Here is a 14,081-nt window from a genome sequence, read left to right as displayed (position 1 = left end):
TATGAATGTTACTCATACCCTAAATATTTATGCAAAACCTACAGGCATACGTACCCTAAATGATGAATTTGCAAAGTATTGAGAATATTGAAAAAAGTATCAAACAAATGCTTCATATGTTATTTTGACAAAATGATTAAATAATAATTACACTCACTTAAAATAGAAAAGCTCATGCTAAAGTAATGCATCCCAAAACTTGTGTGACAATTAAGCAGCTAAATATTATATCCAGTTATAGTTGTGCAAGTAGCATAAAACTTGAACTCACCAAGTTTTTGAATACCAATTTCTTCCAAGTCCTCCCATGTTAGTTCTGTGACTTTGTCGACAGTGTTATAACCTTGACGATACAGTGATTTGTAGTATTCCTCAAGCCTAAGTAACTGCAGCCATTCCAGTAAAGTATCCTGTTTAAGAGAATATAGTAAGGACCTTAAACTTCTTTTACAACTATCATGAAGCATAATAGGCAAAACAAACTGATGAGACAAGTAGCAGTCCGTTCTAAATACTTATAAATAATATACAGAAAAATTGGTACACAAACAAGCTTCAAATGTGCTATTTGTATAACTTGTGAATATAAAATGTATCATTTCTGTGAAGTACATATTACTATATAATGACAGAACACCATTTCACACTCAACAACCTTAATTTGAATGTCTATAAGATAGGGAATTCAAAATTATTTTGAAATGCCCAACTTCCTGCTTTTTATTTTTTACTACTATTAGGTTTAGAAAATTATTTATAAGATTAGTTTCAGAATTTCAGAAAAAGAAATACTGAAATATGTACATACTGTAATTCTCTCCATTTCAAGTTACTAAAACTGATTATATGTTACAGCTCAAAATTAAAAAAAGAAAAGGAAACATTCACAAAGGCATCTTCTCAATAAACAACAGCTTCAAATTAGATTTTACTTACTTTAACATTGTTTAAAAATTTCCAATACGTTGAAGTATTTTTGGATGACACATTACATCACTTACCTAATCCTACTTTGTAATATAGCTATATAATAAATTCAGCACCTACATTCACTGTAATGAGTAAAAAAACCAACTATATATATATATGATTTACAGCCCACTACTATAAGAAACCTAGTCTAGTTTTTCAATTTGCCCTTGTCCAGGGTTACTGAAAAGGAGTTAAGTTCTCAAAAAGCATTATAATTAAGTGACAAGTGGTGAATCAAATGACAAATTGAACTTCATTTTTAATTTTTATTTAGCATATTTTAAAAAAACAATTAAACATTACTAGCATTATGTTCTTTTACCCAAAAATAAATAAATCAGAGTTAAAACTTACAGGCTTGTACTCCGGTAAACCATCAGTTATGTTTAACCTGTCAATTTCAGTCTTAAGTCTACGACGATGAGTTGGTTTCTTGATGCCAATAGCAGTTAAGTCCTAGAACAAAAGACTTAAAAGTATAGCACCTTACAGAAATTCTCCTTCTACATCATAGTACAGTGCAAGAGAAAAAGTTTCAAACACCAGAAGAAGCTCTCTAGGGCAAACAATTATACTATTTAATTTTCATATTTTCCACTAACTACTTTTGCAGCAATTCCAATCTGTTTCATGTCAAATAATAAGTCATTATACTTTACTCAACTAAAGGATTTCATACCCTTTCTCAACACAAAGCCTGGAAAACTTAAATTATTATGCTTCACAATTATATTTTAATATTAATTTTATGACTTTTGTAAAATTACAGAAGAACTCAATTTTTATAATAAATATCAAACATTAAAAATTCTGATTAAGTCATCTAAGGTTAAACAGATCAATGTAAAAAAATTACTGTTCTGCCATTTTTAGAGTTAATATAAACCACTAAATATTTATAGTATTTTTCTAAAAAGTACATCAGTTTGGCAAACTTAATATAACAGCATTAACTCAGAGTCTGTCTCTAACTGTACATTAAAACTGAAATGTTATTCTCCATAGAAACACTTTTGCCTTAATATATTTAACTTAAGCTTACTTACAATATCATCATTTTCATTATCTAATTCTCTGTAAACCTTATCACTGACGTACTAAATTATTTATTCAGTAAGATTTACCAAATTATATTTTCATGCAAATGTAGGATAAACAACTTATTTTTTTAACTCATTTTTATCTATTTATTAACCAGTTATGTCATATTATTTTGCTCATTAATCTTATGTACAAATCATTCAATCTTAAGAATTCTGCTAAATGAAGAATTGCCAGGTTTGTTTGTATAAGTGCATATAACTAATTGTATTCTCTCAAAAAACTGTGAACCTACTACTAAACAGGCTATATGACTTTTTGTCTATTGAAAATATTTTTATATTAATGACAAACATATTTTAAAGGATCTAAAAGTAATTTCGATTACGGTACTTAAGAAAGATCTAACAATTTGTTTGTGCTGATGATCAATACATATTTCAAAGGATGTAACATAATTTGGTGACAGTAACTAATGAAGTTCTTACAGTTGTTTTTTTCTTTTGGAAGAATGTGTCCGATTCTAAAAACAATTGTTTTCTATTTTCTCATAAAACAGTCAAAATCACATACTAGGTTTACAGTTCCTTACATGCTCATGTCACAAAAATAATGTAACAACTTTTGTAGAATGACTTAAACGTGTTCCTCGTGATAACAGCTTTTTTTCAGTAATGTCATTATTCTAATTAGGCTATTTTGATTATGGACTAAAACCCAAAAGTATTATTTACAAAATGCAAAAAATATATAATGATAGCTTCTTTTCTTAAAGGTCAACATTTTCCTATATATGTGTTCCTGTGAGGTTTAAATACACACTAAACAACCAATATTTGCACGTTTTAGAAATCTCTCTATGTCTAATTTTAATTTAGGTAATTTTGTAAAAAAAATATTCACTTTCAAGTTGCTTTTAACTGATTTTTGAATATCAGTTTTGTTCTCCATTTTCTATGTAACAATATGCATCTACAATTTAAAAATTATTGAACTAATGATCTTTGAGGAATTAGTGACTCAAATATATGAGAGAAACTAGTCACCTATTATAAATACATATTATTTTATATGATAATAATAATGATAAGATTTAGATGCAAATCAAAAATTTTGTGAAGCAATTTTTTTGCAGATGAAGTTTGATAATGAATCTCACAAATCTCCATTTTTACTGAATAATGCAGAAAATAAAAAAAAACTGATAATAGAGGAGAATTTTATGAATATGGCAATGTTCATCAAGACTTGAAAATATAAAAGAAAACTTTAACTAATGCGTTAAGCCTTTTCAATTACTAACGCCTACACGTTATCAACTCTAATACAGTGTATTAAAAAGATCTAAAAGTGCCAATGACGAGATTTAACACGCAAAGGGCAAATCTTTGTTCATCGACGGGTACAAAACAACGCCAACGTTTACCATAAGTTGAACGAATGATAAATGTAGCAAAAAAAAACAAACATCGTTTTCTTTGAATCAAGCGGGTTTACACAATCAGTACACATAAAGTATCTGAAGAAGCCTATTAAATAATGAACAACAAGCTGTGAGATGGTGAATTATACTTTTATCTTGTTATAGTTATGTTTACCGTATCATTTAGTTCAGGTATGAATTCTTAGTTACATTAAAGCGTTAACTAACCTTCTAGCTATAGCACGTTGAATTTAGTATTTGTATTATGAAACTGACACAAGCTTCCCTTAGTGATGACGTACAAATTACAAATATTAATGTTGTGAAAGAATTAGTCACATGATATGTAACCTGGTGGTATAACCACTAAATAAAAATCCTTCGATGACCTTAAACGAGTTAGTTCGAACGAATTATTGCTCGATATTGTTATTGATCTTGAAGTGGTTTAATTTTGGAATATTGTGTTTCGGATTTAGATATTTTTATTCTTTTGGTTATTGATGACATGTTGTATTGTTTATTAAGATTTGTAATAAGTTCTGCCTGGACACGGATTTACTAAATGTTTTCGTTGTAAGTAATAAGACGTGTATTCCATTTGTTTGAAAGTTATATTTTTGATTTCTTTGTTGTTACAATTTAACAATACGTTTCTTGTTCGACCCACAGAAACTCTCTCACCAGCAGAGGACTAAAAGCTTTAAAGCAGCTGAACATATTAAGTTAGTACGCTTACATAAAGTATTAAAATAAATGAATGTTTAAAACTCTTTAGGTAGTTGTTAGACTGGATCTTATTTCTCATCCTGTTACGTGTCTTATTCTTACTCAAGTCTTTTGGACGGCTAGAAACGCAACAAAACCGTTAAATACCGATAACTTGCAAATTCTACAGGTAATTTCATAAAACTTTCATTATTGTAACAAAAGAAAGGAGTAAGTTAGGAAATGCAAACATGACTTGGAAAAATACTATAAGATCGAGACTTAAGAAATATCATGGTGATGCATAACTTTTGGATCAGCCTGCATTGATCAGTGATTAGTGTAAATGTGATTCTAAAAAACTGGAATGAAGTATTTATGAGGTAAGGTGTAACTTAAGAGTAGACCAGGGTGGGAATTATTGATAATAGAAATTTTCTGTCACCTATGGGAAGAATGAGTCTTTGCAACAATCCCCACTTAGGGTGTTCTATAACATTATGTACTGTTGTCCAGCTCAAGCGCATCTTGTTTTACTTTTTTTTATATTCTGAATTCGGCCTCACACAACACATGCTACACTGTAAAAGATGTGATGTAAATTGAAAAAATATTGGTGTAGAAATTAACATTTCCAAGATATACAGAAAGTTGGCCTACCCAAAGAATTATGTTTGTTTGCTTTATTAAACCCGTGTACTTAATTAACATGACTGGCAACCGGAATCTGAATTATAACTGATGTGTCTTTTTACTAAAATTTCTACAAAATAACTTAAAGATGCAGAAAAATTAAACATTATACAGAAAAACATAGAAATTACATATTTCAAATAACGAGTAATAAATACATCGAGGAAGAATCGGAGGAAAAATTAACAGCTTTGTTTCAAAATTTCTTTAAAAGCTACATAGCCATCCCTAATTTTCAACTGATAAAATAAAAGGGGCACCCACTGTCATCTATCTTTTGGATTACAGATATAAAATGTGGAACGTGTCTTTGTGGCAACGGTCCAGGATCATCTGTCTGGGGATGTTAACCACTAGGCCAAGCCATGTCAAACTGAACATAATAAAAAGAGAATACTGGCTGAAAAATATAAGCCATGCTTTACCATGATAATCTATCTAATGCGAAATACAAAAAGGATAAGCGCATTTATTAGGAAAGATAAACATGATGACCTTGACTACATTACACGATCTATAGTCTGTCATATCAGATGAAAACCATACATGCAGTATTAACTTGACGTTGTCCAGAGTACCTTCCTTAATCGCGTAACACTTTCGGAATTCAAAAGCATCTTAACTCAGTATGCTACATAAACGGGAAAATAAGTGCATAACATCAATGTCATAAACACATGCTGAATAAAACCATATCACCCCTGTAAGGAATACAAAAAAATAAATCCTGATCAGGTTATAAGTAATCGTCATTGTATTTGCGCGTGTTCAAGCACAAATGATACGAGTAAAACGCATTAAACACATGATAAATTCGACAAAAGGGTTTGATTCAGATTAACAAAAGCATGAGCAACTAAACATGAATCAAGTTGCTTTTGTGTTCATGACATTGTTGCTTACAACATACACCATTCACACGGACAACAATAACATCAATGTTGCAGTTTATCCCACTAATTACTGATAGGGTATCCCATGTATTTTACATATAAAATGAGTGATTTTACCCCGTTTTCCCAGTTCTTACACTGAGTAATATAAGAAGTAAACACAAAAAATACTCAATATAATGCAATATGTCGACCTACCAATGTGAAAGGTATAAAAACAAGTGAGTAATTTGACGGATAAGCCAAATATTTAACACTTGTAATTATAATCAGGGTGGTCCAAAAGTTAGTTGTCCCAAAACAGGATACTATTCCTTTTTCATTTTCACCAGTTTCCATGATTAGTGTATGGGCATATGCGAACAGAATATACGATTTACACACAGACTGATAAAGGTCCAACTAGTTTTGATTCTCACTTGAAATGTAATCACACAAAAGAGTTTAAGTGTGAAGGTAACTAACATTGGGATCACCCTACACGTAGTGGGATTACCCTGGCTGAATACCCGTGAAAGAAAGGATGAAGAACTATTTGTGGAAGCCTACGAGAAGGAGAAAACGTAATTTAAAACTGCAAAGGACAGAAAAATAACCACTGAACGTAAGGACGAAAACAAATGTAAGGTAACTGACGAATTATCCTTCTATACAGAGTAAAACACGAATCGCTACCATTCTATATGTGTGAATATGAGCAGTAATTTTGGGTTGAATACATAATTAATAAAATCCACATGTACCTTACAACAAATGTTCTGTATACAAGTTTTTATCACTGAATCTGGCTATGCTATTAAAGTTGTGGGCTTGATTTTAATTACATAGAAAATTAATATTCAAGAAATGCAGGTCTGTAACGACTATGGTTTTAATGTGTAAGTTATCAAAAATGGCATGATTAAGACAATTAAAATTTAACTAATTACAGAGCTTATTATCCCTAGTATCAATAAAACGGACATTTTGCGTTGTTTAGATATTAGTTTAGCACCAAGATTAAAAATAAAAAAGTTAGATACTAATTACTTATGGCTATGTTACCTCAGGAGTCATACGGGAAATTGTAGGCATGTCGTAACCAGCTCGGACAAACAACTGAAAGTAATCTTCAAAGTGAAGGCTGGTAAGCCAGGCTTGCAGAATATCCTTGTCCTGATTGGAGGGAAAAAAAAGCGGTATAAGACGTTTCTTTCTCAACAAAAGTGAAACTTACCTTTGAAAATTGTTTTTCAGTGAATTCACTGAGGAACTCTTAGTACTAAAGACTGGCCAAAACTAACGCAAGGCAGTTGTGTCAGAGAGGGTACAGTATTAGCTGACGTACGTGACATTCTCTATAAGCGAACACAAAGTAAGACAATTCATCTGAATGATAGTGATTCTTAAATATAAAATTGAGAATTTTGCTACGTTTGGAGTACTGAATATGATATCTGAATTTGATAGACCCTAACTTAACAGTCATGATTGTATCATAAGTCCAATTTTTTTCACCCTGTCAGCCAGACTAATTATCAAGCCGGATTCAACATACGATACTCAATGTCATAAAAGAAACATGCTTTTTAACCACTTAAACTATGGGAACCACATGATATGGTCTCAAGTGTTACCATGACATCAACTTACTAAGAAAATATAAAATAAATTAATGTTACGCATATTCATATTTACATACCAATAGTGTCAGTGTGAAGAAAATCATTAGCTATTTTTTGAGAAACACTCCACCAAGAGAAATCAAAGAAAGACAAAAAGGACAATATTTTTAGAAATGTTACACTTAGCAGTTGTGTTATACTTGTCACAAGTTGCATGTCCTGTTCAATATTTGTAGTGTTCAGTAATGTTTGTAAGCACCGAGACAAAACTATTATCTCGGTGGTTTGTTTATTATGTTTATGGTGTAGAAGAAATACAGCGTTTGAATTCAAAGTAGATTCTGATTACGTGGCTCATCATTAGCGCTTTAACTATCACTACTACTTACTACAGACTTCTTAACAAGATTGCGATTTATAGCCATTAGTAGAAAACATTACCATGTCCTATACCAACCTTGATTTATAGCCATTAGTAGAAAACATTACCATGTTCTATACCAACCTTGATTTATAGCCATTAGTAGAAAATATTACCATGTCCTATACCAACCTTGATTTATAGCCATTAGTAGAAAACATTACCATGTCTCAAACGAACCTTGTTTTATAACCATTAGTTAAAACATTACTATGCCCTAAATGAACCTTGATTTATAGCCATAACTAGAAAACATTACCATGTTTTAAAAAAGGTTGGTATAGAACATGGTAATGTTTTCTACTAATGGCTATAAATCAAGGTTGGTATAGGACATGGTAATATTTTCTACTAATGGCTATAAATCAAGGTTGGTATAGGACATGGTAATATTTTCTACTAATGGCTATAAATCAAGGTTGGTATAGGACATGGTAATGTTTTCTACTATTAGTTATAAAAGCTAATAATTCATATATATAAGATCTTTTTTCGTATTCACGGTCATTGAGATCGTTGAACTTACTTATCTATAGTGCAATTATTTTGAGAAACTTTGTTGAAATTATTTAACTCAAAGTTTCTACCGATTACCACTCTCCAGAAAGTCGGCCTTAATTAATTATGCAAGGTGGTAATTCATCTACGAACAAAGCCTTGCCAAACGTAATATTTGACGACATCAAATAACGTTCGATAAAATACATTTAACATTCAATACAGACGTAATACGTAATACATTATTTCAACTTGTTCTTACCTGTCCTATCTGGTCAACTTGATAATTGCATTAACCGTTTTGTTTTGTTGTTACGTAACCGTGCAATTGCCGGTAAACATAAAGCTACTTCACAATATTTTCTACATGTACTGTGTCACTAATAACACAATCAAGCCACTAAATAATTCTGATTTTATAACCGAAATAAAAATACTTTTCTGTTACCTGACTTTCGTTTCGATATATTATTCTTACTCATCCATACATTCTTAGTTATCTTTACGTGATAAATTCACGCAAAGTTATGTGCTAATTAAAAAAATCATTCAGTATATATCGCAACGACTTGAAAAGGCTATTTGATACGTTAACTATAAATGATTTAGCAGTCTCTACGCGTACTTTAAAATGCTAAACGCCGTTTATAAAACTTAAACTTGGCAACTAGAGAATGAAGCCTTGGAAAGTTTGATAAACCTTTGCAGAGCGCGGATAATTCCAACACTTGTTGTTTTTGCTAAATCAACATTATTTCTGTCAGGAAGTTCAAACCTTGATATCTATCCATTGGCCTAATTAACTTGTTGCGTCAGGACATAACATACAATAATGTCTATATATATAATAATAAAAGCACCCTTTAGTTACGGAACTACAATAAAACGCCAGTACATTCATGTGAATGTTTCTGCACGTTTATAATATCCACACAACATATGACCACAGCTCAAAATGCATCATTGTATACACAGTCTCCATACACTGAAGCAACCACTGTTGTATTTTTTATATGATACTGGTAATTATTCTTGGCATATTAACTGATTGTATGTTACTCTTATTAAATTGGTCAGGGTTTGGTTAATCATGAGAATGGTTATGTTGTTAAAACATGTACATATACACAAGCCAGAAACATAACTATAAATATAAAACAACGTAAAGCCTAACTTAACAATGACTTTAGAAAACAAAGTATAGTTACCTAAAATGTTGTAACAGTTATCACATCTATTCATAAAATGCATTCATGAACATGATGAAACCGATATATTATGTATAGCACAAATACACACCGAAAAACAATTGTCGGGATCAGTTGCCATTTTATTGAGAAACCAAATGGTGCTGAAACCTACCTTTATCAAGTTGTGTGGTTGTTAAGGGAGGTAGAGCTGTACATAAAAGAGTTGATCTTGAATTATAGAACAATTTTATTCCGTAAAATTTCTTTCAAAAAAAATAGCAGAAATTCATAGAGTGAAGCTAAAAAAAATACTTATATATATATATATATATATATATGTATGCCATTATTTTTATAGTGGTCTCACAAGAAGCATAATTTGACTTGTATCAAATTGAAACTGTGATTATCTTCATTTAGAACTAAATGGAATTTTAGAACTTTCTTCTGAAGTCAACCATACAGTGCTTTAGCTAGAGAATAAACTAATTACTAAAACAATAACTTAGCAGTAGAATTGTAGAAATATACTGAAAAACACTCAAATGTCTTTTATTCAAGTCAGATACTCAAGACAATTAATTCTAACCATCATTCCCATACATTCACAACACTAGTTACAGTACTTAGAACCCTATGGTGCTAACCTGAAGAGTTACCTCGTAAAGAGCCAGACTTTGTGATGTCAGAAGTAAGTGGCAAGCAGTGCAAGACATTTTTTAGTTTTTATTGTTGTTTCTTTAAATATAAATTCCGCTAAGGTCTACTGAATATCACACCATTACACTACAACACGGTATGCATGTTGATAGAAACTAAAAGAGAACCAGTCTTATTAAACTCAATGTGATGCAAGGAATATTATAAGAAAATATTAACACAGATTTCAAATTCGTATTTTGTTGTCGTTGTCCTTGTTTAGTAAAACAAGAATTGTTTTTAGGAAAATAACTGATTTCTTTTAATTTTCACTTTTACCACAGACGTCATCCTAACCAATCACGTCTCCTCCACAGTCTGATATTGGCTGAAGATCTTTAAATGTTCATATACCATCAGTCCATCACACATCATGATGGTATCAGAAGCACAAAGTAATAAAACCGAAGACAACTGGAAAGCATTAAGTATCTTCGCTGTATTTTAGGACACAAAATTCTCCGGAAGATATATGTTCATTCTGACAACTATTAATTATTATCTTTAGTCAAAAATTCCATATTAAAGGGAAAAAATTACACGAATCTCGATTTTTTACTAATTTGTGTTTTATAACTAATATAAATAAAGCGCCAAAAGTCGGATTTTTTCGGAAGTAAAACGTTATACTGTAGCACGATGGTCACACAACAATAATAATGAACAACGAGTTGAGATTTAAGCCTACGATGAGTACGATGCAAACTATACTACAGTAAGTCTATGAAGAGTCCAGATATTTGATTACGAGGCACTACGCATGCGCGCTTCTGCCACTGCTAAAAGCTCAAGTTCATTGGCTGACGAGTATTTTCTGACGGCTAATGCCATCTCTTGGTCTTTACCATACCAAACCGTGACCATTGGAACATAGTTTTAACATCGAAATATAGTCGGTGAAATGTGAATTTTGGATGTTAATTAACCTACGTTTATCAAACTGGCTTTTAAATTTTAATTCAACAGTTCTACTGTAATTCAAACTTACTATTATAATAATATTTAAAAAAAACACTTTAAGTTACTTTAGTCCAAATTTTTCAGTGTTTTAATACTTATTACAAAAGGAATGTAATGTTGAGAATCTTCTAGCAATCACTGGATGAAATCTAAACTTTTATTACAGATTATAGTTAGTAATACAAACATCCACAAAAAAAGGTTCTTAAGTGTATACCGCATTGCTGTTATCGAATTTTTTTATTGCTAATTAAATCAATATTAAAAAGGCCTTCGAAAATAAACGAAAAATTCTCAAACAGATAAAAAGATCTTTCAAATCTCTTACTAACAAATCTTGAAAAACTCGTGTCATTTAACAGTTAATTTCATTATAGAAACACAGAGCAGTGAAATAAGATATTTTCACTCGTAGACGTATCTGTTAAAAACAGTGATCCAAACACATATCTACACGTACAAATATATTCAAAAATACATTACACAAGACTACATGAATCGATACACTCCCAAACGCAAGTTGAAGATACTAAACACTGATCCTCTAGAATCCCATAAGACCACTCACATGGAAACATCGAATTTATTGAAATTTTTCCCACACGTAGAGTTGCATAATTACGTAACATCGATACATCATACTTATGTAGACTTAAACCACTAAAATGTTTGCAACATAAAGTGAATCAACATACTTTCAAACGTAGGTTAACAGGGGTACATCACAGGGTAACGTAATAACGAACCAACATAAACTTAGGTGTAGAGTAACAAGGATATTGAACACAGAACCAATATACTCTCAGTACACACAAAAAACATGACATTTAACACTGCCGTTTTGATAATCAAAGTTGCTTAACACTTGTAATAGACCTAGACAAGTACATAAAACCGATTTACTGCTTACAACACACAGACTTACAAAAACACACAATACAGATCCAACACACTCCCACGTGCAGCGTTAAGATGATAGCTAAGAGTTGTTTATTGTTTTTTTTGTTTTTGTTTTTCACATACAGACTTAGGCTGCGTTCAAACCAAAAACCATGGGACATGAGCAGAGCAGTGAGGTCAAACATACGTAATCAATTCAGAGGGCGCCAAGTTACAATGCTGGTTTGACGAAGTCAAGGAACATGGACAAACATGTTTGTGTTTCTAGTACGGTTTTTGTGAACAAACAATATGAGTTGAAGGTTTAATTAGTCAAATATTATTGACTGTGACAACGTAGAATAAAAAATAACTAACATAATCACAAAAGATATGTATTGATCAAACTGTACAATACAAATGGCCAGTACGTACGTTACAAGAGCATAAGCTCAATAATAAAAAGGGCACTTTTCGAGCATCCTAAATCAATTTTTTCGGGGGTGGGAGTAAGGGGGACTGTGAGTTGCCTCTGGTACACATAGGGTAAAAATTCATAAGAACCACACATATTTTCTTTTACTCCTAATCAAATGTTCTTATAAGTTTTTAAATCTAAAATTAAACGGGGAATTATTGCGTATTGACACTTCATAGCATAGTTTTTTTTTTGCTACTGTAAAGACTTATAAAAGTCCCTCATTTTGAAGTTGAAATCTCTTTCTCCTTAATAACATGTAGCAAGCAAGGTGTGAAATCAGGCGTGTCTTTTAGTAGTTCTGAACAATTTTTATGATTGAGAAAATGGGTACTTTGGGGGCATAAGAGCAGAAAGGCAGGGAATTAAGCCCGCATAACCACCCCTCGTGCACGTAACAGCAAATGATGAAAATCACCCACAATATTCCTTCTTCCGTTTAGAGCGTGAACCCAGCACTGACGGTGAGGTGGTAAGCACTAACGCAATGCACAATTGCACTCTAGAGACAAACACGTTTTGTATTTGAGAACGACACTTTAAGAATGTGAACTGCTGTTAGAGCATTTCGCACATTTTCGACATCGCTGTTCGACACATCCGGTGTAAACACTCAACTTTCTGCACTGTTCTTCGCTTTTGGTATGCGACTCCTGCTCTGGCTAACACCTAGATTATAAAGCAGTGTTCTGGTATTAACCACGCCGAATATAAACTCAGTTTACATATCATACTCTGTCTAGAAACTAGTTTGATATTTCGGCATCACAGATAAGCATCAGTTGTTAAGAGTGAGAAAAACTTAGATCAAATCTTAGAACTAAGGGGGAAAATACTGCCTTTACATTTTATAAACTCTATGCACTCAAATACAAACGATCACAACAACAACAAAAAAAAATGTTTCATAAGCGAAGTACGAGCTGTGTATTTAAAGTAATTAAAACAGTTAAGTTAACTGCCTAGACTACTAATGTATGAGGAGGTTAGGTACGTAGAGTTATGAACGAATCTGATGGCCGTGCGGGGCGTCTCAAAGACTGCGAGGTCAAACCTATTTTCCACAATAATAAACATGACAAACTTGTCGATTTATCTGGTAAGAGACACCAGCGATAAATTCAAAACCCGGGTATCGCTGATAAGTGATATTGCTCCCAGGTCACGTCTCAACAGATTGACGGCACCCGTACTCTAAGTGTTTCTAAACAAATGAAGAAATTCATACATAAAACCTTAATACATAAACAGTGCTGTTTGAAATGGAGTTCAGATATATTCCCCAAATACCCTTCTCTTTGCAATGCAAGTTGCTATCTATACCCACCCTAACCTTACGCATATGGTGACGTCGTTGGTACTTCCCTATTCCTAATTTCATTTTTGCATAGAAATAAAGTATAAAAACTTCCCATGCAGATCTGGTGACGTCATCGGTACTTCCCACACACACCTTACTTTTTTTTAATTCAAAGATTACCTGATTCAGTGCATCAGTGCAAAAAGTAGCGTTTTATTATTCCGATTCCGTTGTCGATGATCATTTTTCCTTCAAGAAATCGTTCTTCGTTTTACGATTTTATTTAATATAACATTACGAGTGTGTTTGTGTGTGTGTGTGT

General features: G+C 31.9%; 1 protein-coding gene across 1 annotated transcript in view; it reads right to left on the bottom strand.

Moving 5' to 3' along the window:
• LOC106458368 (caskin-2-like) overlaps positions 1–14,081 on the bottom strand; it is a 149,781-nt gene that overhangs the window by 10,645 nt on the left and 125,055 nt on the right. Inside the window, exons 14-16 of the mRNA XM_022384557.1 lie at positions 6,775–6,885; positions 1,327–1,428; positions 272–410 (exon numbers count right to left, since the gene is read on the bottom strand). Of these exons, the coding sequence (XP_022240265.1) occupies positions 272–410; positions 1,327–1,428; positions 6,775–6,885 (352 nt within the window). The remainder of the gene's footprint in view (positions 1–271; positions 411–1,326; positions 1,429–6,774; positions 6,886–14,081) is intronic.

This window comes from Limulus polyphemus, unplaced genomic scaffold (assembly GCF_000517525.1).
Source record: "Limulus polyphemus unplaced genomic scaffold, Limulus_polyphemus-2.1.2 Scaffold452, whole genome shotgun sequence".
Lineage (NCBI taxonomy): Eukaryota > Metazoa > Arthropoda > Merostomata > Xiphosura > Limulidae > Limulus > Limulus polyphemus.
This window is presented reverse-complemented; position numbering and strand designations above follow the sequence as displayed.